General features: G+C 50.1%; 4 protein-coding genes across 4 annotated transcripts in view; 2 read left to right on the top strand and 2 right to left on the bottom strand.

The window, feature by feature from the left end:
- LOC118513277 (protein expanded) overlaps positions 1-12,607 on the top strand; it is a 45,884-nt gene extending 33,277 nt beyond the window's left edge. Inside the window, exons 4-6 of the mRNA XM_036058843.1 lie at positions 5,967-6,046; positions 6,139-9,988; positions 10,070-12,607. Coding sequence (XP_035914736.1) covers positions 5,967-6,046; positions 6,139-9,988; positions 10,070-10,674 — 4,535 coding nt within the window. The 3' untranslated portion in view covers positions 10,675-12,607. The remainder of the gene's footprint in view (positions 1-5,966; positions 6,047-6,138; positions 9,989-10,069) is intronic.
- A 104-nt stretch (positions 12,608-12,711) lies between these two features.
- Positions 12,712-15,607, bottom strand: LOC118513279 (neutral and basic amino acid transport protein rBAT-like). The gene is made up of 3 exons (XM_036058845.1): positions 14,353-15,607; positions 12,876-14,277; positions 12,712-12,807 (listed from the first exon to the last, which is right to left on the bottom strand). The coding sequence occupies exons 1-2, from the start codon at positions 14,910-14,912 to the stop codon at positions 12,909-12,911; spliced, it is 1,929 nt and encodes a 642-aa protein (XP_035914738.1). The 5' UTR covers positions 14,913-15,607; the 3' UTR covers positions 12,712-12,807; positions 12,876-12,908.
- Positions 15,608-18,826: 3,219 nt separating this feature from the next.
- Positions 18,827-22,770, top strand: LOC118513285 (mitochondrial basic amino acids transporter). Its single transcript, XM_036058853.1, has 4 exons — positions 18,827-19,450; positions 20,503-20,774; positions 21,401-21,865; positions 21,931-22,770. Exons 2-4 carry the CDS (start codon positions 20,741-20,743, stop codon positions 22,617-22,619), a joined length of 1,188 nt encoding a protein of 395 aa, XP_035914746.1. The 5' UTR covers positions 18,827-19,450; positions 20,503-20,740; the 3' UTR covers positions 22,620-22,770.
- LOC118513278 (coiled-coil domain-containing protein 40-like) lies at positions 22,718-26,125 on the bottom strand. The gene is made up of 4 exons (XM_036058844.1): positions 24,422-26,125; positions 24,029-24,341; positions 23,303-23,919; positions 22,718-23,232 (listed from the first exon to the last, which is right to left on the bottom strand). The coding sequence occupies exons 1-4, from the start codon at positions 25,757-25,759 to the stop codon at positions 22,852-22,854; spliced, it is 2,649 nt and encodes an 882-aa protein (XP_035914737.1). The 5' UTR covers positions 25,760-26,125; the 3' UTR covers positions 22,718-22,851.
- Between the last annotated feature and the right edge of the window lie 7 nt (positions 26,126-26,132).

Below are 26,132 nucleotides of genomic sequence, written 5' to 3'. Positions count from 1 at the left end.
GACGGGACGGGACCCGGGAGAATTGCTTCCCCAGTCCACGGGAAGAAATGAAGGCTAATAGAAAGAAACTTTGCCGGCCGTCTCGCAGGCCGGTGTCCTGGTCGATTGGTCGTTTGGGGAGAAACATTGGAACGTTCCAGTGACGAACGTTTGTAATCGAAGAGAGAGAGAGAGAGAGAGAGAGAGAAAGGGAGGGATGGAAAGATAAAAAAATCCGGGGTGCAAGGTGCTATTTTTTCTTCCTCTTTCGGGGGTGACCACATGAACACATTCCATGCCAACACTATCGTTTCTCATCACCCCATCAACCCACATTCCGATGACGGCAGCGCTGTGGATGATGATGGCGACGACGACGACGACGACGACGATCTCCTCGGGCAGATTACGATTTTTGAAAAGAGGCTGGCATTCTGCGAGACCCGAGTCCCGATTGAAGCCATTGTTTTGGCCTATTGTGGTTAGGCATCCCCATTCCGCCCATTCGATTCATCCTCCTTCATACCGAAAGGGGGCCGATCGATTCCTTCGAACGTTCGTTTGACGTTCGTTTCGCTGCGACGTTTCGATGCTGCGATGTCATAAAATTTGATATCTCTCGCTGCCATTAATTAAAAATCTCAGAAGAAAGCAGTTTGAGACGGTGCGAAACGCACCGGGAAGCTTTTGCAGGTGTATTGACATACCAGCCTTTGCATACAGCGATAGGTGAGCTGGAAGAATCATTCGATTCGGATGACCGTTTAGAAGAAATTTCTTTCAGAAGGTTCGAGTATAAAAATATCTTTCTATAAGATATTGTAAAGACACCTATCGTAAAAATAGCGTTCGTCAACCAGTGCATGTACTGAAGACGCTAAAAAAGCATAAAAAGCAGTTAAGCATCCACCATTTAAACAACCCACCGCGGGAAGAATCTGCCGCGTGATGCTAACAGAACGTTCCGCGTAGGGATGTTGATAGGGCCCAGCAGGTCGTAATAGGGAGAGAGGGCGGAGAAGATACACCTCTTGAAGAAGGGAAAATAAAGAACAACAATAAAACTGATTGCGCTTGGCATGAAAATGCGCACACACACACACACAGCAGAGGCCCGAACACGTTCGCCTCAGAGAAACCGGCGATCGGGCTACCTGAATTACTGAAACACGCGTCTTATGTCTTTCTGAAGCCTACTAAAATGAAATTCCTCGTGCCTTGTTTTCCGCTGCTTCTCTTTCACGGCCTTTCTCGCTGTCTTTCTTCCACTCGCGGGAGATTTCTTTCCCGCGTACTGCTCCTTTTCCTCCGCGATCACTCTTCGATCTCGAGCTCTTCCTCGCGTCTCCTCTCGCGTGATCGAGAGCGCGCGCGCGCGTTTTTTGCTGCCTTGCTCGTTTCTCCCTGTGCTTCCCAATCCTCCACCACGCTTGAACTGATGAGGACTCGAAGGAAACCTCGACCCGATCGTACAAAACGCGGGGCGACGCGATTCCCGCCGAAACACCACCAGCAGCAACAACAGGGAGACGCCAAAAAGAAAAGCCCTCGCCACTACTCCACTAATGCGCAACCCGGCCCCCCGAAGCCCGCGCCAGCGCACGAAGCTAGATGCTCCCAGCTCCGAATGCCCGTATTCGCGATTCAATTCCCTTTTCCTATCCAACCGTCGCACCGTACCCAATCACCCATCCCATCCCTTCGCCGCATCAGTCGCACGAGATACTATACATCGTTATCTGCATACCTTTGGAGTGTGGTACGAGGGAAGGCGAATACAAAAATGCTTTTCCATGTGTATTTGTGTGTATGTGTGTATCGTGCGCAGCAACATCGTAATATTCCTTTTACCAAAGCTGCCTTCCTCCCTTACCCCGGGTTCCCCTTTCTTTCCTTCTTCCCCGTGCTATGGGCAGCTAATGTCCCTCGGACAGGTTTGCTGTCCGAACGACGCTCAAGACGACGACGACGACGACGACGACAACCAAGAGGCACACACGGTGTTGTGGCCCAGCATCACTGCCAACGAACGAGCACGTTTTCTCTTTCGTGCTCACTAAGCGATCATGGCGTGCCGGTGGACTGCCGGTCCGCCATCCCTTCAACGTTCACCTCCGGCCCGTGCGTTCAAGTCTCCTCTCGATCTCGATTTTTCAAAACCCCTCTGTCTCTCTGTTGGCTCTTGGATCCATGCTGTTTAACCGTCCGCGTGTTTGGTTCAGGTCGTCCCTCGATTCTTCGTGTGTTTGTGGTGTCGTGGGGATTTTTTGTTTTTTGTTAATTCCCTGCTCTTTTTTATGCTCCTTTAGATGCTGTGTGCTTCACTTTACCTTCTTCAGGTGAATTTTATTATACGTTCCGGCACACAGAAACGGCTCCTTCGCCGAAGCGATCCTTAATTCCGCACGTTGCGAACGAAGGGAAAACGTTAGGGTTCCCGGATTCGCGTGCAGTTCCATTAAAATTCTCAAACTCTTCGAACAGTTGGTGTGCTGTTTTCTGCCCGGGCAAGCAACTGTTGGGTTTGAAGTTGAAGCATTGTATGAACCTGTACCATAAAACAATACCCTCGCGCAAGCGCGATTCGTACGAAGCTTAACCATAAACATGTTCTGGACCGCAAAGATCCGTCAGTCACTGTACGTACCTTACCACACGCCATATAGCGATGGTGTCAGATTTTTGGGATATTTATGGTGCTCATAAAAATGCTTTCAAAAGTCAATTTTTAATCACCAACATTCCAAGTACTATTAAACGTTCACCAAACGACCTGTAGCCTTTGTCAAGAAAGAGACCGAAACAGACAGAGAGAGAGAGAGAGAGAGAGAGAGAGAGAGCAATCCGATCGCCAATTGAAAAATTAATCAACCTTTTCTTTCCCTGTCCTGTCCACGATACATCACAACGATCGCCTCCTCACCGTGATTGTCGTGGCCATATCTTCGGCTTTTGTGTTCTGGACAGTAAATGCGCGAATGCCAAATAAAATTCTGCAGAAAGCAAGCGAACGACAACAGCAGCGGTAGAGAAGAAAAATACTTCACAACTCTCAAACAAACACCAAACCACATACACTCACTACACGATTGATGATGGAGGCATCCCCTAGAGGATGGGGGGTGAGGTTGCGCAGTCCCCGCTGATTTCTCGTTTTGTGCGAGCAAGGCGCGCAGTTGAAGGAATTGAAAATGCGATTTACATAATCGATTTGTATTTGTCATCATCAATTTTGCTTTTGGACATTGATTTTTCCATTCTTTGGTGTTTCGTGTTTATTTTTTTCATTTTATTTTCGTCAGCAACGTTCGTCGCTTGTTGCTGAAGTCTTTTGAATGATGGCCATCCAGGCGACGAACCTGAAGTCTATCGTCCGAAAAGTGCTCTACCCGAGGGAATCGCAAGAAGAGGACAATTTGATGACAAACGGATCATGAAAAATGGATATGATGGCAGTGAGGATAGAAAAAAAGTTGATTATTAATCATTTTGATGTAAAATAATTTCATGTTTTACATTGTAGCACTGCTATCGAGTGAATGTAAATGATTCAACTGTGCATTGAATAAATTTTCTAGACGTTAAGTTAAACTGACGATGACGTAAAGCTACTTTAAACATCACCAAAACATGACACTCCCAGGTCAGGTCAACTAAATAACGAACCCCCGCACACGCTCAACATCACCAGGCCAGGCCAGGCCGCCGTCCACTCTTACGCAATGGGTCTCTCAAAAATGTCACCAAAACGTAGGGGACTACGGTTCATAGTTTAACACCTTTCTTTCCGTCGCGGGATATTTTTAGTCACCCAAGATGCTATATTTTCGTCCAGCAGAATGTGGTTCAATCTGGTTTTTTGAAGCTGAGATTGCTTTTCCGCCAACTAGTTGCTCTCGTGTCGACACGCAAGACGTGCCTCACACGTGAGCCGAAAGTTCAACTCACAGGCAAAATGGCTGCCACTCGCTGCACGCTGGGTCGCTTGAGGTGGGGTGAGCTTCGATCGCGTTTTACGGTGCTCCCCAACGTGTTTCTCTCGTTTCGTTCGAGAAACACTGTACACACTGTTTCCTTGCGGCCGGCAGAAATCCGTAGCCCATAAACGCCCGCAGAGCAGCCTCTTTCACTGCGAAAGAGAGTCGATCAAAGTCGCGTAGCTTTCGCGGGTACGATCAATGATCTTCTGGCTCTGAAGGGGGAGGAATGGAAGGCACACAGGTGGAGGAGCGCGTCACCCGTGTGGAAGCTCTTTACTTTCTGCGGCATGCGGTATCTCGGTTCGCCACTCTCGTAGTCACCCCGTGAATCCCTTCACTTCAGCTTTCGATTCATTCGCATCGCGCTCCGATCGCATAACCCTCTCTGCCAACCACGAGGCACCACGTTTAGCGACGACGACCACGACGACAACTGGCAGCGAGAAGGGGCAGAAAAACTGGAATTTCCTCCCAGCGCTCGGCCGACCCACCCTTGCCCCCTTGGTGGCCAGTTCGCGCTTCCTCGCAAAGTGTCGCATTCCCGCATTCTCCCCAGCGTTGTGGCATTCATTCAGCGAGCCGGTTGATCCGAATTCCAGCGTATTCCTCATCTCGCGCTATGCGCCCAACCCAACAACACGAAACGACAGGCCACCACCCCTGCCCACCGCGATGGGGAGGGTTTCGTTCGGAATTCATTCCGATGAACCGATTCGATTCGATTCAAAACTCGATCCCCCAGCCACGGAGATTGTGTGCTGTGTGTGTGTGCGTGTGTGCGTTCCGCGAACTCTAAATGGCATCCGGACAGCTGTGACTTTGCTGTGTGCGTCCGTCGATCGATCGTAGGCCTTTTTTTGCCATTCCATACCATACAACCTGATCGAACGTTCATACCGGGCCCGAAGTCTAGAAGGCCTTTATTTGTCCAACTTTTATTTCGGCCACTTTCGAGTAGGGAAGACTGCTTTTTAAAAGCGATCCTAACGAACGGTTATCGCATCATAGTGATGAGGGATTTAAAACTGACCTTTTAAAATAGAAATTGTTTTCAGTCAGTCATGTTTGTTCAAACGTGGCTGCAATAATATCAACAACAATTTAGGGTTATCTTAAATTTATGTTAAAAAAATTACAAATCAAGTTAAACAACAGCACTTCTCTGTTTTGCCTATACGATGTACAGGAAAGAGAACAATCGAAGAAAATCAAACTCATTACTTCAGCATAATCAAGAGTAAAACATCTCTTGTTTTCTCGTTACCGTCGGTCAACGAGAGGAGAAAAGCGGCTTAACAGGGTTGTCGGTCCAGAGCCACAGCCAACCAGCCCGCATTTCGTTGTGGCCATCGACCATAACTACAACGGGCCCACAAGCCCTTCAGCCACTGCATACTTGAATCGATGGAATTTGTTCTCTCATCTCCGATCGATGACTTCATCGGATCATTCAATGAGTCTGTCCCGCTTTCACGCTCTCCTTCTTTCGCTTGCGTGCTCTTTTTCACCGTGCACTTGACCCTTCGGTAGTGTCTGGAACTGGACGTAGCAAGATCGACCATATGGCATGCGTCACAGCCCCTGCACAATCATTCACAGTGCACAGGGGGATATGGTTGGCGCCGATAATACGGCGCCATATGTGTGTGTGCGCATTCGGTGACAATTAGGTGCATTGTTGCAATTGTTGCACATGTCGACGAGTAAATGAAGCTCCATTAGGTTCGAGTTCCCGGAAACTCGGAACGGCGTAACTCCACCTTACAGATGATGTTTTACGCTAACGATGGAAATAATTAGTGGTTAGGGAAACCTTGAAATACCACCGCACAGTCATTTGCTTGCCTGCGAAGGGCCGAATATGGAGCTGTTTGCGATTGTGTCCCTTTTTAGGTGGTTGCCCCGCTAGCAATACAGCGTTGGGTACATGTAAATAAATCTCCCCCCTGACCTGATACAAAATGAGCCTTAATCTTAATCACGTTGCTTTTCCATATCTCCCAACAGATGGCGAGTACCTTTTCGCCGATCCCGAGAGCAAACTGTCCAAGTACGGACCAAAAAGCTGGCGTTCCTCGCACACTCATGTAAGTACTCCATAGCTGATGCTGTTGCATTGCTTTGCTTTCAATCGGTACTCATTGAAATTTTTCTCCTCCCGCAAAAAAAAAAAACGCAGGGCCTGGACGCCAACGGGAAACCTCTCCTGGAGCTACACTTCCGCGTGCAGTTCTACATCGAGAGTCCGCTCATGCTGCGAGATGAAGTCTCGCGGCACAACTACTATCTGCAGCTGAAGTACAACGCAGTCAACCGGGACCTGCCGAAGGAGTGCTCTGAGCAGAGTTTGCTGCTGCTCGGTGGACTCTCCTTGCAGGCGGATCTCGGTGACAGCGTGCCGGAGGATGCCGGAACATCATTACCCGCCACACCGTCGGTGACCACAGCTTCTACATCCATTGCCACGGTACCTGGCACCTCAACCACCAGCGCCGGACCGAACATGGGTGTTGTTAATGTAACCGCGATCAACTCGGGCAGTATTGCTGGTAACAGCGGTAGTGGTAGCAGCACAAGCAGTAGCAGTAATAGCAGTACCACCAGCAAAAGCAGTGCCACTAGCAGCAACTCCAGTACCACGTCCGCCTCTTCGCCCAACCCGTCGGGTGGATCTTCATCAGCATCGTCCACGTCGACGGCACCATCATCCTCAACCACTGCTGGCGGTTCACTGTTGAGCGCTTCCGCCATTGGACAATCCTCCACAACAAACGAGGGCGGAAGTAACGTGGGCTGCGGTAACAATAGTGGAAGTGTGTCTCCTTCGGTGGAGTACTTCCGCCCGGACGAGTACCTCAACCCGGCACTTCGATCAGCCTGGGGTATCTCCGCCGTCACCACGTGCCACCGGGAGAACCGTGGCCTTTCGCGAGCCGATGCCGAAACGCACTACATCCGCGAGGCGTGCAACCTGAACGAAGCCATCAACGCGCATATCTTCCGGATGAAGCAGTCCAAGAACGAAACCGGCCTCGGTACGGTCGCGCTGAGCATCTACGCAAAGGGTATCCGAATTGCGACGGATGGCAGCTCAACGCCGACCACGTTTCACTGGCCGCACATCGGCAAGCTAAGCTTCGATCGGAAAAAGTTCGAGATCCGGTCGGGTGACAGCAAGATCACGCTCTACTCCACCAACGATGACAAGAACAAGATGATCCTGGCGCTTTGTCGTGAGACGCATCAGTTCTCGATGAAGATCGCACCGCGCCTGACCGAGGCGATCAAGCGCGAGGAGGAGGAGAGCAGCTGCATCCACGGCTATCCGTATTTGTACTCGCGTGCCTTGAACCTGCCGTACAAGAGTAAAAGCGATCAGCGCATCTCGGTGATATCCAGTACCAGCTCCAATACCACCTCGGGCATCGTGAGTGACCGTGTACACTCGGAGGACGAGCTGGAGATCATGATCAACACACCGCCGACGGCCACGCTCGCTGCGCCTTCTACGGAAAGCCTCGCCCTGGCGCATCTCCTTGACTGTCCGAGCGTGTCGCGCCAGACGTCGTCGGTTGGGCAGGTATCGTTGAAGGATCTGGAAGGTACCTTCGCGGCGCTTTCGGTAGGACGAACAGCTAATCTGAACGCTTCCAACTCGATCATCACGAGCAATAGCAACAGCGCGAGTAGTGACAATGGTAGCGTGGAAGGAAAACCTGAACGGCCCAGCAAGGATTGCGATTCATCACCGTCCTCGCAGCATAACATCGGTTCGCAGTGCTCGTCGACCTGCAGCACGGTAGTGGTGGCCACGGATTGTCTCAGCCTACCGCAAAGCTCGACAGCAACGAGCACGACTACGATCAGCAATGGTGGTGGAGCAGGAACGATGGTACAAGCGACAATTAGTCCCGATCGCAGACAGACGTCCACCTGTAGCAGCTTGGTGTTGGGATTTAGTCACACGGCACAGAACAGTACGCTGAGTGTCGCTACCAGCACCTGTCTGGATCATGACATCAACGAGGAGGAGGAGGAGACGCACTCGGGTGTTTACACGATTGCGCACGTTCCTCCGACCGAAACGAGCGGTGTGTACACAATGAACAGCAGCGAGCTTACCGGACAGTCATCAGAGATTGCCGAGTCCGAGTCGCACGAAAGTTCACACTACGGTAGCTTCCAACCGTGTCGGAGTGAGATGGCGGATCCGCTGGAACCGGTCGATTCGGTCGATGGCGATTACCACCGACCACGGCTTGACAGTGGACTGAACAGCGAGTTCCGGATGCGCTCGGACTCGAACGTTAGTGCGGCAGGTTCGTTCCGAGGCGACGGTAGCGATCCAACGGACAACAAGCATTCACTGCTGAGTGCCGAGGAGTTGACCGATTTGATCGTGGGACGCGGAACGTATCCTTCCCGCAAAACCGTTAGCCACACGCTCGATTCCGACTGCGACTACGTGACGTTGCCACTTCCTCTCGAGGGAGAAAGTTACCTACAGGGCAGCGAGGACACGGCTCCCACCGAGGACGAGTACGACGATGAAGTGCTACCGCCGGCTCCGCCCAAGCGCATCGATAGCAACATGGCAGCGGCAGCCGTCCCAACGAGACCCACTCAACTGCTGCAGCAGGTAGATCCGGCCGGTGGGGCACCTCCACCACCTCCACCGTACAATGCGCATCACGAAACGACGGGACTGCGAGGACCAGATATTCGGGCACACACCGTCCCGGATCCGGAAGCACCGGCAATCCCATTACGTGACCCACCGCCCTACCCACAGAAACCGATGGCAATGCGCAAAAGTCCGGTACTGCCACCGACCCTGCCCGTTGCGCCCGTCCTAACGGCCGCTCCCGTTTCGGAGGAAGTACCGGCAAGGTTCATCACTACCCGGCCACAGATCAACATTCTCAAAGCGCACGCCAGCGTCGTGGGAGAAACTCCCAAGCCCAGCTTTGCCGCCCCGACCGTCAACAATATTGGCAATCTCTCGCAGGCAACACCGCCGCCACCTCCACCCCCGGTACCATCGAGTGCAGTCGGCATGCCGGCGTACAATTTGCATCCTAATCACAAAGCCATAACCTCGCCACCGCCACCGTATCCGGAGATGCCGAAACCGCCGCAACATCGCACCACCGCCTGCGTACTGCTGCCGGTCATCAAGCCCCGCCAGTACCATCCACCTCCCCCACCGACAATCCCAAGACAACCGCCACCTCCTCCGCCACCGCATCCGCTGGCTACGGTGTACACTAGCCAGCTGCCACGCTCGCAGATTGAACTGTACCAGCAGCAGCTGTACAGTGACGTAGACTACGTGATCTACCCGATCCAGGATCCGTCGATTAGCCAGCAGGAGTACTTGGACGCGAAGCAGGGTTCCATCCTAGCGGCCATGGCACAGAGTCCACCACCACCGCCCTACCTCGCTTATCACACCGTGCGGGCACACAACCGTAGCTGGGATGCGTGCAAAAACCATGCCATCTACCGCAGTACACCCTACCTGTCGATGGCGCTCTCGTCCAACTCACGGTACGCTTCGACCCAGAACCTCTCCGATACGTACGTTCAGCTGCCGGGTGCCTACTCGCCCCTGTACAGTCCATCCGTGGCAAGTCTCTGCTCCTCGTACGAACCTCCTCCACCACCTCCGCTACGTCCTCGCCCACCGATGGTTTCCTCCAAGGCGACCACATCCTCGATGCAATCGCACGGAGCCGGCGGTGGCCATATGTCGATGGCATCTTCCGGCCCATCACCGGCGCTCTTTGCTCGGTCCCGTTCGGACGATAACATCCTCAACTCGGTCGAAAACACACCGAAGATCCGACGCCATCCTCCGCCACCTCCTCCACCGCCATACGAAAGCAAGAAAGCCATCCGCAAGCCACCGCTTCCGCTTCCGACACCACCACCACCGATGGAGAAGCTCATCCAGAAACCACCGGTTGCCATTCCATCGCCCGCCCAGCAACCGCTCGTAGCGTTCAATCCGGAACGACCTCCGGAAGGTAAGTCGAGACAGCTACTGAGTGCGCTGTGCAAGAGACCCCAAAAACTAAACCAAATCTCACTTTCTTTCGTTCCTTTAGTCCCAGCCAAACCGACACCACCGAAACCGAGCGGTCCAAGCGCAAAGCTGCAAGCTCAGATCAAGAAGCAGTACCCGGACTTTGACATGAGCACGGTGGCTTCGCTTGCCGACCCATCGGCGAACGATCACACCTCGATCGACATTAAAACGCTGCGGGAAAAGAGCAAAAATCTCGATCTGCCGCTCATTTCCGCGCTCATGCACGATCGCTCGCTGCTGCGGCAGACGCGTGCTTTCGTCATGCCAAAGCACCCGAAATCGAACGGATCGAATGGTTTGCAGAAAGGTTCCAGTACCGGGCCGACACCCGGAACACCAACGATCAACGGCGAATCTCCGACTGGCAATGGTGGGTCGCCGCCCGGTAGTAACCCATCGCCCAAATCCAAGTATCCCGTGTCCGGATTGTCTACCACACAGCTGGCTAAGCCCCGCAAAACGTCGGCCAGCCATCGGCATCCGAACGACAAGCTACCGCCGCTACCGGGTCAAACGGGCCCCGGACAGACGGGCCCAACGGCGGAGGGCAACAACTATGTTATGGATCCAACGCCGACTCCGATCAAGCAGAAAAGCTTCAGCTCCTCCCAACCCAGTGCCTGATGAGGAGCGGGCAAGCGTTCGAAACACATTTTTCCCACCGAGAACCATTTACTTCTCCAACCCCGCTCCCCAGCGCCTACTCATATTCCCGCCCCTTTTCTGCGGCATACCTTCATCCCGTCAGATGCAGTATTGGTAGTATATTTATTCGTTCGCCATCACTATTTACCAACCACCGACTACGTTCGTGCCTCCGGTTCGCTTTCTTTCGCTGTGCAGTACTGTGGAGTGACAACCGGTCCGTGGATGATATTAAGCTAGACTACGAAAAACCATGATCGGCTGTAGATAGCAAGGAAGAGAGCGTTTGGAAGGGAAGGAAGAAAAACGAAACCTACAATGAAAAACAACCAACAACTGGTTCTGGTTGTGGTGACCGTGAATGGGTGTAATGTTCGGAAAATTACTCAGGATTATTAATCTCGTTTTCTTCGTTTAGTAGTTTTTTTTGTGTGTGTTTGTTTATTCGCATGTGAGTGAGTGTGTATGCGGGAGAGGATGGAAGCACGTCCGTTTCGCACTTTGTTTTTATAAAACTTTTAGCGGTAGTATTTTAACTATGTGTACTGTAAATAGTGGTACAGGCAGATGCTGTACTGTGGAGCCTTATAGAAAGCAGGAGAACCAGATGAAGAAAAAAAATGGAAAGGAAGACACATCTGTTCTGTATGTGTTTTTTGAGTGTAGAACAGGGTTACAAATATAGTTAGAAAGGTGCCAAGGTTCGGATCGAACGGAATACGTTGCCAGGAAAATGGAAGAAAATCCAAATAATGTTATCGCATACGCGACCGCGCGCGAGGTTATTACGGTTGACAGTAGGGAAGCGCAATAAGCAAAAAGGCAGTCTCTTAAGCACTAACTTTTACGGAGAACAAGACTAATTTAGAGCGTAGAAAAAAGCGGACTGATCTTGCTATCTATCGGATGTAAAAAAAAAAAAACAAGAATGGAAATATGAATCGTAAAACCGTGATCAGAAAGGGAAAATCAGTAAAACATACAAATTTAAATTCATTTTCTTGAGCGAAATTTGTTTTTCTTTTTGTTAAAAAAATTACCGCTAATTTCAAATTGCTTTGGTATTGGTTAATGAAAACAACAACAACAAAAACACTACAAAAGAGAATACAGATGCTTTTATCTTACGCATTAGACATTTAGGAGGATGTTTTGCTCAGAAAAAAAGGAACAGCAGTTAGGTTTGGAATGGGAATAGTAAAGCAAAAAAAAAACAATACAACAACTGTAAAAATAGGTTTGAAAATTTAGTTACGTTTTTGGACTACGGGAAACACATAACAATCGAAAACGATTCCGGCAGAAAGCGGTCGATTGCGCAAGAAACGGTCGAGCACGCACGGTTCGATCGTGCGAACTGTTAAGTGACTAGGCGGTACTACTGATAGGTTTTAATAGCTATTTAATCGCGGGTTTTTGTCTCTTTCCGTAAGCACCACGCGGAAACAGGACCCTAGTAGGATTGGGAACCCACATCCCACCACCCCCACAGGAGGTGCAGGTTTTAGGCTTAAGGCAAAGCAAACGGGCAACTCTCTCTTACCGGTTCGGTTAGCTTCTTCATCCATTCCTAAAAGGCAGGTTTGTTTATAGGGCGTTAGATAGTAATTTATGTGCCGGCTTTGAACACGAATCACCCGAATTGAGGGTTACTGTTCGGATGCAGAGATTTGAGGATCGAGCACGGTACATCAAAGCGACCAACGCACAAACAAAACTCTCCACCGACAGTGCCTTCGAGCGTGGCGTTACAGGGCTGGCTTACTTTTTTGTGTGTAATTGTCAAACTATTCGTTTGTTTTTTATTAACAAACTTCCATTTATAATATTAATTATTAATGTAGTATTTTTATGTTTAGATAGGCAACCAGCAAATGAAAATAAAATCTAGAGATCTAAGGAAACAATACAATTCAACATGGGCGTACATTCATTCTGTTTTCACTGCTTCAACGGGCATATGATGACATAGGAACCACCGGGGAAGACTATGGGAGAAAAGGGATTAATGGGAAGGTGGGAGTGTCGGGTTGCTTTACAACCGCTTATAACATTCATGGGACCAAGAAGCAGCTCGTTTCGAGATGGGTCGCTACTGAGCAGCGGAGGGATCTGCAAAACCAAACACACCAGTCTTAGTTTTCCACACGAGCCATTATGCCCACCCAAATGAGTCTTACCATTTACTAGTCAATATGCTTCTGTTGGCCACTTTATTTGTGTAGCTTTACCACTATCGTTTCCAGCGGGTTTATCTCGAACCGATCGAAGTAGACGCGTTCGTGCTTCAGCGACGATCCCGCAACAATCTCCCCACTGTAAAACATGGCCGTCAAGTCGAGCGACACACGCTTCGGACCCATGTTCGCAATCGTGGCAAAGGAGTTTCGCCGTGGGTACCACCGTTGGATGACGAGAATCTCGTTCTGGTTCGACTTCACGTCCGTGTTCGGTAGCGTCTGTTCCTCCTTGACAACCGCATTCAGATAGATCGAGGGTGATCGTTTGCGAAGTGCGATCGCTTCAATCACATAATCCAGATGGTGGAGCGAGGCGGAAGCGCTTCGTGGCAGCCACGGTAACGAACCACGACTGGTAAACTGATTCTGTGCACTGTCCCAAACCATCGCGGCCAGATGATGCAGATGTTGCGTATCGACGTGCTCGCCCTTCGGATCGTTCGCTTCCTCGAGAGAAATTTCATCTCCGTAAAAGATGCTGGGCGTACCGGGCAGCGTAAGTTCCATCAGTGTTGCCGCAAGGGTCGCATTGGGGCTGAGACCGGAAGCGAGCCTACGTTCGGTGACGCTCCCGAGGCTCCAGTGTATCCAGGGATGATCAACACCACGCAGCAACCGTCCCTGGATGGCATCCTGAACTGTGGACGCAATCCCATCCGTCCCATTGCTCACATCCAGAAACACATCGACCAGATCCACCTGGGAGAGCACATCACGCACTGTACGTTCTGGCAGCTGCTGGACAAACTTCTGTCCCACCATCAGTATACGGTCGGGGCCAAGCAGATACTTCCACTCCTTCACGTTCTCCACCAACAGTGGATCATCGGCAAAGTGTTCCAATCCCTTGACGTAGAACCCATCGACACCGGTGCGCGTTAGCCAGAAGCGGAGCACATCGGAGATGACCGTTCCATCGCCCTTGGTTGTGACCGATCGAGACAGTCGCAAGAACTCGCTTGTAATCATATCACCATCCGTGCGATTCGGTAAGCGATCGACATCGATCGTCGGTGGGCTAAGATGCTCCAGGAAGGGATGGATCGGGAGGTCCAACACAAGCGAGATGTTGCGTTCATGTAGGGTGGCCGCCAGCTTCTGTACGTCCTCCACCTTTCCAAGCACTTCGTCCACATCCAGCAGTGAAGTAACCTCCTGGAAGTGATCCGGATAGTGCTTCGAGGGGAAGATCGAGTTCAAGCGAACCGCTCCAATGCCTAGCGCTTTGAAGTACTCGGCACGTCCAATCAGACCACGGATGTCACCGAGACCGTCGTCGTTTGTGTCCTGAAAACTGGCGGGGAAAACTTCGTAGAACACCGAACCTTTGTACCATGTCGCACTGGAATGGAGGATTTTAAAGAGAAGTAACATTACAATCTCAGGTCCTGATTTCACCCCGTCACGTTACACTTACGGTGGATTGCAGGACTTTGGCAAGGTGGCGATCATGGCAACAACAATTCCAACCATCGCCACGATCAGCGCAAGAAACACGAAGAACGTACACTTCCGTATAAGGGGCCAGTTCCAGTGCACAAACCCGGGCATGTCTTTCGTCACGGCAATCCCCAAACTCGCCGCATGATGCATCGAACCGTCCTGGCTCGCCTTTACGACGTCACTCTTCTTGCGCAGATGCTGATAACTGTTGTGGCTGAACAGATTGCCAGCGCCAGCACCGACCGGTGCAACCATTCCGATGCCCGAACTTCCAGAGGAGCTGCTCGTTTCCGCGGCCTGATCATCGTCCCCGGTCACCGAGTCCCGGACGTGGTTGTCTGTCGCATTGCCCATGCTCGGTGTAAGTGGGTGCGAAAAATCCAACGGTGGACTCGGTGTCTCCGGCAGTAGCAAACACGTCGAGGCGTCCTCCTCGGGCAGAAACGTCGATACCGAGGGTGAGGTTGTTAGCGACTCCGGTAACAGATCCGCCCCGAGTAGGGTCGGATCGGTAGATATTTGTAGGTGATTCATTTTTCTTCCCTTATTGTCCCAGCACAAGCACTATCACACGCTTGCTTGTATTTGGTGATACGTAACAACGTCCTCCTCACACCACTCGACGAAAGTGAGGAAAGTAGTCTCTCGGTTCTGCTTCGTTAACGCTCACACACACACACGCTCAACGAACGACGGTGGCACAGGTTTCAGACACCGAATTTTCATTAACAGATAATCGAACGGAACGCTTACCTACGTCGCAATACACAGTGACGCGCCACACGCTTGAAGCAAAAGACCACAGCGAGCAGCTATTCTTACGGCACTCGCTCACTGGTTTGCGGTGTGTATCCGCCGACCCATATGTCAATCTGACGATGGCCCTCCCCCCTTTCTCACTCACAACACCCAATATGCGCGAATCAATTGCACAACCTTCCACCGTCACCGTTTTTGTTCTCGTCCACCCGCCAGCCCGCCAGCGCACAACAATTAGCGTCTATTAACGCCAATCAACGTGGTTGGTGGATGCGGTTGCCATTAACAACCACCAGAAGTACCAGCAGGAACAGCAGCAGGCGGAAATCAAAAATCGTCCAACTACACTTCACAAATTGCTACCCGATTTAGACTCGGAACCACAGTTGGCTGTCATCCGTCCGAATGAATAACACCAGCGTTAGGGAATGACCTCCCTGCCGAGAGGATTACGTCTAGTGGAGGGACGTTTATTTTAAGGATGAAACGGTCGATGGGACGTACGAATAGAGAGGGAGGGGAGGAATGTTTTCCTTCACAGGTAGGGAAATTTTTTGACAGCACGGAAAATTCACACGATGAGCGCCAGACCAGAGTGGCATCTGCGCAAGCGCATGGGAAAAGCGGAAAAATACCCATAACAGTACGAATGGGAATTAATACAGCAGGGTGGTTCGCATCCAAATTATGTTGAAAATAATTTGAAAGTAATTTTTTGAAATATTTCACTTGTCTTAATGCAATTGCTTTGCATCTTAGTATATTAGTATCCAACCAAGGTCTTCGTACGGTCCAATTTAGTTAAATTTATAGCATTAAATTTAAAGTTAAAATGTTTTCAGTTATAATATCCTTAACCGAAGGGTAATATCACAATTGAATCCACTTATTTCTACTTCTTTGGCTGCTGCCTCGTCTTTTTCCCATCTCAACAGTGTGCTTTTCTACAGCATGGCGAAGAGGATTTGATATAGATTTGACTGTTTGGTATACTAGCTGTACATTATAGATCCAGTGCATTCCTTCAACGATCATGCTTGTCAGCATATCTGCCCCGACAAACAGCTGATGGCCCATGAGCAGCTCATTGCTCTTTATCCTACTCTGTATAGTTCAAAATTTTCACAGTCTAAATAATCGAAAATATAATCTAAGACTTGTCAAAACTACTGCTCATTATGCTTTGACCATTTCATCTTGGTCTCCAAGGTTTTAACTCCGGATATTCTTGTATTTAAGCATACAGCCTCATACAAGTGAAAGTAAAATATATGAGCAATTGCATTTTGGTGCTCTTCACCTGTCGCGACGGACGAAGCTGGGACTGCACAGAACATTTATAGTCCCAGTACTCACATACGCCTCTGAGACATGAACTCTGTCCAAAACTGACGAAGCCCTCTTAGCCGCGTTCGAGAGGAAGATACTAAGAAGGATTTTTGGCCCCGATGCGTGGAAGGACAATGGAGGAGCCGCTACAACGACGAGCTCTACGAGCTGTATGATAATCTCACTATCGTACAGCGCATTAGACTCGCCAGGCTCCGGTGGGCTGGTCACGTCATGAGAATGACACCGGACGACCCAGCCCGTAAAGTCCTTTTAAGCCGCCCACACGGACAGAGGAGGCGTGGTTGGCCCAAATTGAGATGGAGTGATGGCGTTGATGCATCCGCCAGAACGGCTTGGATAACGGATTGGCATACGACGGCGCTGAACCGTGAGCGGTATCGAGGATTGTTGCAGCAGGCCTAGACCGCAAAGCGGTTGTAGCGCCTGTTAAGTAAGTAAGTCAGTACTGATGAAGTGTAATTGATCCGATATTAACTCCTGAGGGTAAGCAATTGAGAGGAATTTTCCAGCTGGCCTAGACTGTTTCGTGAACGTAACATGTAATATCAAGGATGCAGTAAAAATGCATCGGAAATCACTACAAATTACGTCTTATCTGTAAGGGCTGTTGCCCTGTGTGTAAAATTATAAGACAAGGTGTGTACGTGAGGGTTAGTTACCACAATTAAAACAGTTTTTCTAACTTATAACGAGTCGTACCGGAAAGAGAGCATCCGTTGCACCGGGATCACGTACGACCCCGAAGTCCCAGAGCACCTGTCGCGATAGAGAGATCGTTATAATATTCCGTTCTAATATTGGCCGTGGTGAAAATTCTAGGTATGAACAAACTATCAAATGCCACTATCATGTCTCTACGACGATAATACTAAGGTTTAGGTTTTCAACTTTAACTAACCATTATATAACACAATAATTCTGCTTCTTTGCCTGTACAGCCTCGAGTGGTCTTATCCTGCCATTTTTCACCTCTTAGACTTATTTTACACGTGTCTGGATAGTCAGTTCTGCGAGTAGGGAGGAGCGGCCTCGATAGGATTTGATACAAGGGCCTGTCGTGTGAAGACCGACAACGGTATAGCTTTGGACACCGGCTCCATAGGCAGACCACTTAAATAATGTATGGACTACGCAATATACACAAGCACCGAGGATAAGTCAAGACCGTGAAGCAAAATTTGCCATATTATTTTAACTTTTTTTTACTTTGGACAGTACTGCAAATTACGTAATTATGCAGGTTATTCCCACATTAGATTTTGTATGTGAACTGCTAGCATCCGCAAAAGAGCCGGTATGTTGGTTTCTCTTTGCCGTCGCAGCTACGCTACAAGGGAAGAGTCCTGATTTTTCAATATTCATTTGCCATCGGGACGGATGTGGCACGTGGACAACCATCCGTGATCAGTTGTGCTGGAATTCATTGTCCTACTAAAATCTTATTCAACAACTGTCAGTTGAAACCACATCTGGACCAGCCTCCCATAGCAAACCGGCCGACCATTTTATGGTAGACATGGTGACCCAGTAGGTCGTAAAGCCAAAAAGCGGGAGATTAGAACACACTGAACCGATGCGATGATCGTGAAGCACACGATGCCCGATGCATTGCATTGCACTAAAGTTTGCACTCCGTTGCGAGTCATGCGAGTGCAAAGTGCACTAAAATAATTTTCCGATCGAATCACCCTTTTCGCTCCTTATCACGACGACGCATCTCAACGCAACATCGAAAACAGCTGCAGCTGATGCAGAAGCACTCATGTTCCATGCGCCATACTGATCGCGCCGGGCAGATCGACCACGCGCAATGTGCAACAAAGTACGTACAGGACGTACTTTTTACGCTAAAACTACGCAATTTAACGCCAAGCTCGTGACGCCAAGCGATGTTGTGAAATAGATGCGGATTAGGTGCACGCTCGGTTGTTTCCTTCCGAGAAAAGCCCGTCCCGGAGCATTCCTGAACCATGCTATTGTTTGGTGTAGCTCTCTGGAATGGTCGAATTTAAGCAGGCCAAACTGCTGCGAACCGATTCCACATTAGCACTAGAACAAACGATAACCTTCAACCGGGGCAACGGTTCAAAGATTACACCGAGCTGAAGATGTTACGAGCGTCATGCTGTGGTTGGGGATAATCCTGAATAATTTCGGGTGTGTCGTACTTGTGCGAAAGCGCCAATATCGCTGTTACCGTTGGGCTGTTACCGTTTCGCTGTACCACTAACTGGTCCCACGGTAGCGAAACGATGCGTCGCATCCGGCTGTACCAAAGCCCCGAAGGCTTATCAGGCGGACGAGTGTTGCTCCGATCGGTACTGGCTGCTGCTGGATCGGTCATCAGCTTCGGCCCACGAGTGTCCAAGCTGCTGATGTTTGCTGATATAGTCTAGACCGGGGCTACACTAGCCGACTCAATCCGACTGATCAAACAGTCAAATCCGGAGGGTTTAACGGTGATCACTGTGCGCGTTTCTCGGGTCTGGAAGTTTACAACTGTGGAGGGCGATTGTAAGGCGTTGTGGATGTAGAGAAAACCTTTCCTCGCACCGCACACTGCTTTCACCCACTGTATAGTCCGACCAATTCGATGTAGTGGCGCGTTTGTAGTGCGTTGAACAAAAGCAAGTGGAACAAACAGGAAACAGGAAACATTAGGAGCTCGCGTGTACGAGGCCTTTCAGAACATTACGTAGCGTAAGGAGACCGGCTATCCTCCTCGGTTTTGGTGTGTCGGGAGTTTGTGGGAGAGTGTCCGAAAAAATAGAGCGACACGCTAGACACCCTGCTCGGTGCCATCAACGTAAGCGTAGCAGGCGATCCGTAACATCTGCTTGAGAATGCTTGTGCTCAAGTACGATAACTTTGTCCCGATACCAATTATAGACAGTTCATGACACAGAGTGTCATCCTAGTGATAGTAAGTTTCGTAGTTTAATCCATCGCCACAATATTCGGTAAGTATCAAACACCCCTGCGCAATTAAGTTGTTGGAGATGAGCTCCGGAAGCTTTCGTACGAAGCTTCGTAGAAACTAGCAAGATTACCAAGTCTGGTTTAAATCGCAATTCCTCACCGCTTATCAGCCTTACACGTAGTAACGAAGGTTAGCCCACCAGAATTTATGTAGATTCCGCATGACATGCTTTTAAGCCATGTGGAGCCATTTAACGTGCAATTGTTTTCGATGTATCTTTTAAGATGTGGTACTTTACGGCTTATATTCTCTATGCAAAAAAACTAAAATCACACGAACTCCTTCAAACTTGGAATCTTCCTTGGTTCTCTTCGAAACTCGGTAATCAGCGAGTATTTGCGCAAATGGTCGTGCTATCTCAGAGGTCAGATTGTGAAGTGACCGAAAAATTCCATTCTTAAGTCCCCACTTGCCCTCGCTTACCTTCGCCTATCAAACGATCAAAGCACTGGAACAAATAGACCCGAACTCAGGCTCTATAGGGTTCCAGAGTCAACACACCCCTTGGCATAACACGCATTTGTGTGTGTGTGTGCTGGTGGAGAGGATTAAGTACGTACCATGTGCGTTCCAGAGGTAGAATTTGTTAAACAAGCTCAATCAGGAAGTGTTTGGGTGGAGAGTCCCACCGGAGGAAAAGGGAAAGATTGCCGCAGAACCTACAGTAGGTGTTGAGGTTATCAATAGACACAGCTTCCTCCGGCCCAACGCAAACGATCCTGCACACGTACAAGCTCGGGGCGTACGGTGCAATCAGTGTACCACAACAACAAAAACAACAATCAGCGAGAGACGTCTCGAGAAGGCGAGGATGCGATTATGGTGTGTGATCAATATTCGTACCGATCGGGACCGCCACTGCAAAACCGAAACTGCCTATCGCTGTTCGAAAAATTGCTGACTCCTTCCCTGATTACACCGCCACAACTCTGGCTACATTTGATTTGCGCTTTATTTGTTATTTGTTAAATCATCCCCAATCCTTCGCGCCCTTCCTTCATTGCGTGCCTTTTGCCGTCTTCCTCTTTGCAGATCGCCGACCATCATCTACAGGCTGATCGTAGCTGAACTGAGGTACTGTTATCGCAGTTCAACGACTAACCGGAGTGTAAACGATACATCGCAAGCGGTATCCTCGCTATCCACGCACTCTACTCTGCATTAGAGCTTACTACCAATCGCACGGGACCTATTCCTATACTGCGCCATCTAGCGTCCTTCAAGAGTATATACTACCATCTGTACTGTGCAGCAACTGAGCAGAACGGAAATGGCTTTAGACTTTGCTGCCGGTTGTTTAGGAGGTAAGTTCCATTACAGTCCGTCGTTTATATTTCCTCGCACCAAACTCCCTGCTGCGTGCTGAGTACACGTGTTCCTGTCCCGAGCCGCATCCCTATGTGGCGTGATGTTCACGTTTCCGTCAGACGACTTTGATAGCGGCCGATAGACGGGGCAACCCGGACGCAACGGTTTTTGGTAGACATTTTTGGAGCTTTTACACTGAGCAGAGAAACAAACAAAGACCACGGTGGTAGGTCAACGTTGACTATCACCGTTTGATAATGTTGATGATGTCCTCGTCCCTTGACTCTGTACCCGCTGTAACGCTCGGAAGGTTTGATAGTGTACCGTGCCGTTTGATAATTGACATACACCTCCCAAGCCCCTGCTTTCGCGCTATCACTTTCACCGAACCGGATTCATTGCGGTGTGCCGCGGTCCAGCAAATAAGGCTCGCGATCACATCTAGCACAAACAATCCTGTACCCCCTGCAACGCGGTTGTGTGGGACACATCGAGATTCGATCGATCGATACCCCGCTGTTCAATGATGTTGTTCGAACGATCATCAATGTTATGTGAAAGAAGGATGATGATGATGATGATAACAACAATCTTGAACCATGGTCCGTTTCATTCCTGCCAGGTTGTGCCGGTGTTCTCGTTGGATTCCCGTTCGACACGGTGAAGGTGCATCTGCAGACGCAAAACCACCAGAATCCGCTGTACCGCGGTACGATCGACTGCTTCCGGAAGATCATTGTGCGCGAAGGCGTCCATGGACTGTACCGGGGTATGTCCAGCCCGATGGCGGGCGTTGCCGTGGTGAACGCGATCGTGTTCGGTGTGTACGGGAACATACAGCGGCGTACCACCAATCCGGACTCACTGTACTCGCACTTTTTGGCCGGAACGGCTGCCGGCTTAGCGCAGAGCGTCGTGTGCTCACCGATGGAGCTGATCAAGACGCGGCTTCAGCTGCAGGACAATCTACCGCGCGGTGCGGAACGGTTCAGCGGGCCGTTGGACTGCACCAAAAGCATCTGGCGCCGGGAAGGAGTGCGGGGCATCTTCCGTGGACTGGGTATTACGGCAGCACGTGACATGCCGGGTAGGTAGCCGCTTTACGCGCCAACAAAAAAAACCTTAATTAACCTCACCAAACTGTTATTGCAGGATTCTCTAGCTACTTTGTGGCCTATGAGTATATGGTCCGGTGTGTGCCGGACCCGTCGCCATTCGTTATACTGATGGCCGGTGGACTTGCCGGTACCTTCTCCTGGCTCGTCACCTTCCCAATGGACGTGGTGAAATCGCGCCTGCAAGCGGACGGCATTTCCGGCAAGCCTCAGTACAGTGGGTTGGTCGATTGCTTACGGAAAAGTCACGCTGCCGAGGGTATGGCGTTCTTGTCCCGTGGGCTCGCATCAACGTTACTGCGCGCTTTCCCAATGAATGCCGTCTGCTTCCTGGTCGTGTCCTACACGATGAAACTGTTCGACGATCCCAAAATTGCCAGCGTAGTCGAACTCGGTGCAAGTGCTGCTGTTGAACCACCGCTGCTGATGGTGCCTGCGGTAGCGGATGTGCCCAAGCTGACACCACCAACGATCGGACACAAGCGAATTGCACACGATCACGACAATCACCTGCTAAACATCAAGCAAAACACCTACCGATTCCTGCGTTCGCTCGGAGGCTTCAGCGAGGCGGTCTGCTGTGCGGAAATGGGAGAGCTAGCGGACGATCTGTACGATAGCAACTCGGACGAGCAGTTAGGGGCAAGCTACGCCAAGCTGAACGAACTGCTGCTCAGCACAGACCCGGAGGACGCTAGCAATCGGTACCCATTTTTAGGTGATTGAGCCTCGCCCTACTGCATGAGCCTTTTCATTTGTTTGTTTTTTCTTAGAAAAGGTCACCAAAGACTTGTGTACAAAGAAACCATAGACTAATAGTTTGCCAGATGGGAAAGCCGTGTATGAAAATATACTTTTATTTAAATACTTCGAAAAATGCAAACCGTGCTTTGATAGAAAAAAAATGTCACCACACACACCCACAAACACACACCAACCACCTCTGCACATCCATCTCTTACTTAAGTAATTGAAGAATTTTGTTCAGATTATACTTCTGGGTGGGAAAATCTTGCTGCAGTGTTTCCACCACCGCCACAATGTTTTCATTCACCTCGCGCTGGCGCTGCAGATCGGCCTGGATGAGAATCTCGTTGCGGAACTTTGGGAGCTGCTGTGCGTTTGCTAGCGCTCGATAACGACGGGCCCGGTACTGGTGGCGTACGATGTAGTCCAGATTTTCCTGCTTCAACATGGCGGCTTGTTCGGTTTCCGCGCGGATCAAGTTTGTTTGCAGCTTCTCCTCCTCGATCTGATGCTTTTTATTTTCGATCTCCGCCTGCAGCAACTTCTGCGCCGTATCGATCTCGAGCAGACTCTTCTCGGCTTGAGATATTTCCTGGCAAAAAGTAAGTGGTGGAAGGTAAGTCATCTGCTAGAACGAATGAGAAGCACTACCAAGACCCTACCGAAAAGACGACCTTCAGCTTGTTCTTGAGCTCATTAATCTTGTGCTGCATCGTGGAGCGGGTCTTAAACTTTCCTCCGTACACCTTTTCCCGTGCATTAACGGACTCGAAAATGTTTTCCCGATGGTGCACGGTGTTTTCCAGGTCGTGCACCAGCTTTTCCTGCATACGCTTCAGCTGGCCGTACCGTACCTGCATCCGGTGGATCTCCGCCTTCATGATGCCGATCTCACTGTTATGTGTCGTCTCCTCGTCCTTGAACTTCTTCGCCTCGGTCGACATCTTGCACTTCGTTTCCCAGGACAGGGCTTCGCGATGCTTCTCCAGTACCTCCTGCTTGCAGTCCTCGATCTCCTTGCCAAGATCTTTCAGCTCTTGCTCCAGGTTCAGGACGGCCATTTCGGCGTCCCGCAACCGTTCCGTGGCCTGGTGATGCGCTACCACACACTCCTGCTCGCCTTTCTCGTGCAGTTGACGCGTCTTGAACAGTTCCATGCTGGCACTGTCGAGGCGTGTATTGAGCGCCGATAACGACCGCACTATCTCTCTATTTTCATTCATTACCTCCTCGAGCTGTGCCTCGATTTTGATGGCTTTCTGTTCAGCCAGCAGAAGCTCTGCAAAGAAAAATGCAAATAGCAAAACAAAGGGCCCGCCACACATTGAAAATAGGACACCGAGTAAGGGTAAAAAAAGGCTTTCCCTCCCAACGCCCACGGTACGTACTCTTTCTGGAGTAGTTGATGTCGCTCAACTGTTGATTTCGCTTGTTCGATTGCGCTCGCACGCTTGTTTGTAATTTCAACCACGAAGCTCGCGCCTCCTTTAGCTGCGCCTCCACCTCCACGATGTCTTGCTGCACGTCCAGCAGCTTCAGCTCGTCCGGATTCATTTCCTGCCCGCCCGCCTTACTGATCAGCTGGTCCAGCTCACGATTCAGCGCATCCATCTTGCGTAGCTTCACGGCAATCATTTCCTTGGTGAGCTTTATCCTTTCGTTGTGCTCGTTAGCCTTTGCATCTAATTCGTCATGCTCCATCTGAAAGGGATATAGATCCAGACCAGCGTATATGTATTGCCCACACTACGGAACGCCATGGAACTCTCCAAAAATCGTACCTTTACTCTGCTCAAGACCTCCCTCGAAGTTTCCACGAGCGATCTCCACTTTTCCAGATCAAGCAATACGACCGACAGCTGATTCTCCGTATTCACCATGTTTATCTCCAGCTCTCGGCGCTTCTCGGTGGTATCGGCCAGCAGCTTTCCCTGCGCTTCGCCCGCCTTATCCGTGGTGAGCTGATCCTGCAGCAGCTCCAGTATCTGATCCTCAAGTTCAAACTTTTTGCGATTCTGTTTCTCCAGCGTTTGGCGCAATGATTTGAGATGATTCTCAATCAGCAAACCTTCCTGCTGCGCTTTCAAGATATCGGCCTCCGTTTGCTCGAGAATCAGCGCGTAGTGGTCCAGGTCACGCTTGAGCTTATCTTCGTCTTCCTGTTCCTTGCGCACCTGCTTCTCAAGCGAGTTGATGTCCCCCTGGATGCGATTCTTAAAGCCGGCCAACTTCTCGTTCTGCTCCATTTCTTTGGCGGCCGTTTTCTTCGTAATTTCCGTTTTGCTCTTGATAACTTTGTGCTCCTCGTAAATCGCTTCCAGCTCTTCCTTCGTCTTCACCAGTACTCGGTCGCGCTGCTGAATCGCCACTATCACTTCGCCCCAGGCCTGGGACACACATTTGTGTTCGTGCTGCAGTGCTTCCAGATCGGTGTTTGCGTCGGCTAAACTGCGGCTAATCGTTTCTCGCTTTTCGTCCTGCTCCTTTATCTCATCCTCGATAGCCTCCAGCTCGAGCTCCTTGCGCTTTACCTCCGTCGAAAGGTTGTGCATCAGCAGCTCGGACCGACGCTGCTCCTCCCCGGCCGTAAGTTCATCCTTCGCGTCCTTGCTAGCGACGCGCTTTGCAACGGCTATTTCGTCCTTGATTTCCTGTGCCCACTTAGCAAACTCGCTCTCCAGTATGGTCAAGTTTTCCAGCTCCATCAGATGCTCTTTGTGCGTCTTTTTTAAATCCCGCAGGGTTTTCTGCTGTTCCTCGAACTCCTTCCGGTACTGTGCGGCCTGCTTTTGCTCCTGCTGGCGTTGGGCGGCCAGTTCAAAAATTTCCTTACTGTAAATTTCGAGCAGCTCCTTCTGATTATCGATCTCCTCCTGCAGATCGTACAGCTCGGCGCCGACCTCTTCAGATTCTTTCTCATTCTGCACCAGACGGTGGTTTAACTCGGCCACTTCCTCCTCGAGCTGACCTTTTACTTTCAGCAGGTGAGCCTTCAGCGCTGATTGGAAGCGCTCGAGCAAGGGATGATCGGTCTCAAGCACGCCCACACGATCCATGGCGGATTCGTTAAAGGCATCTGCCTGCACACTGATAGAATTAGCGTCTTCTTCCGGATTCATTTTTCACAAAAGAGTGGAGTTTCAACGTTTTTGTTGTAAGTTGAAAAAATCACGTAATGTCTTGAGGAAGCGTCAGCAGTAAATAAGCGAAATAAAAAGGTTGCTATGGCCACGTGTTGCTAGGACCTGTTTGGTTGCTTTTATTTCGGTCAGTTTTTTTTATTTTCTATCCACATGAAATTCGAGCAGATTCGAGCTGAAATATTTCATACTTTTAATTGTGGTACTTTTTCTGGTTTTTCATCTATATTTTGTGTGAGTTTTTGGTACTGGGCGTTATTAGAAAAACACCACCCAAAATCCAGAACTTGATAGAAGTTTACAAACTATTGTTAAACTTATCACCGCAACCACGAGAAAATGTGCAACTATT

The sequence above is a fragment of the Anopheles stephensi genome, chromosome 3 (genome assembly GCF_013141755.1).
Source record: "Anopheles stephensi strain Indian chromosome 3, UCI_ANSTEP_V1.0, whole genome shotgun sequence".
Taxonomy (NCBI): domain Eukaryota; kingdom Metazoa; phylum Arthropoda; class Insecta; order Diptera; family Culicidae; genus Anopheles; species Anopheles stephensi.
The sequence above is the reverse complement of the archived record's forward strand: the minus strand, read 5'-3'. Positions and strand labels throughout refer to the sequence as shown.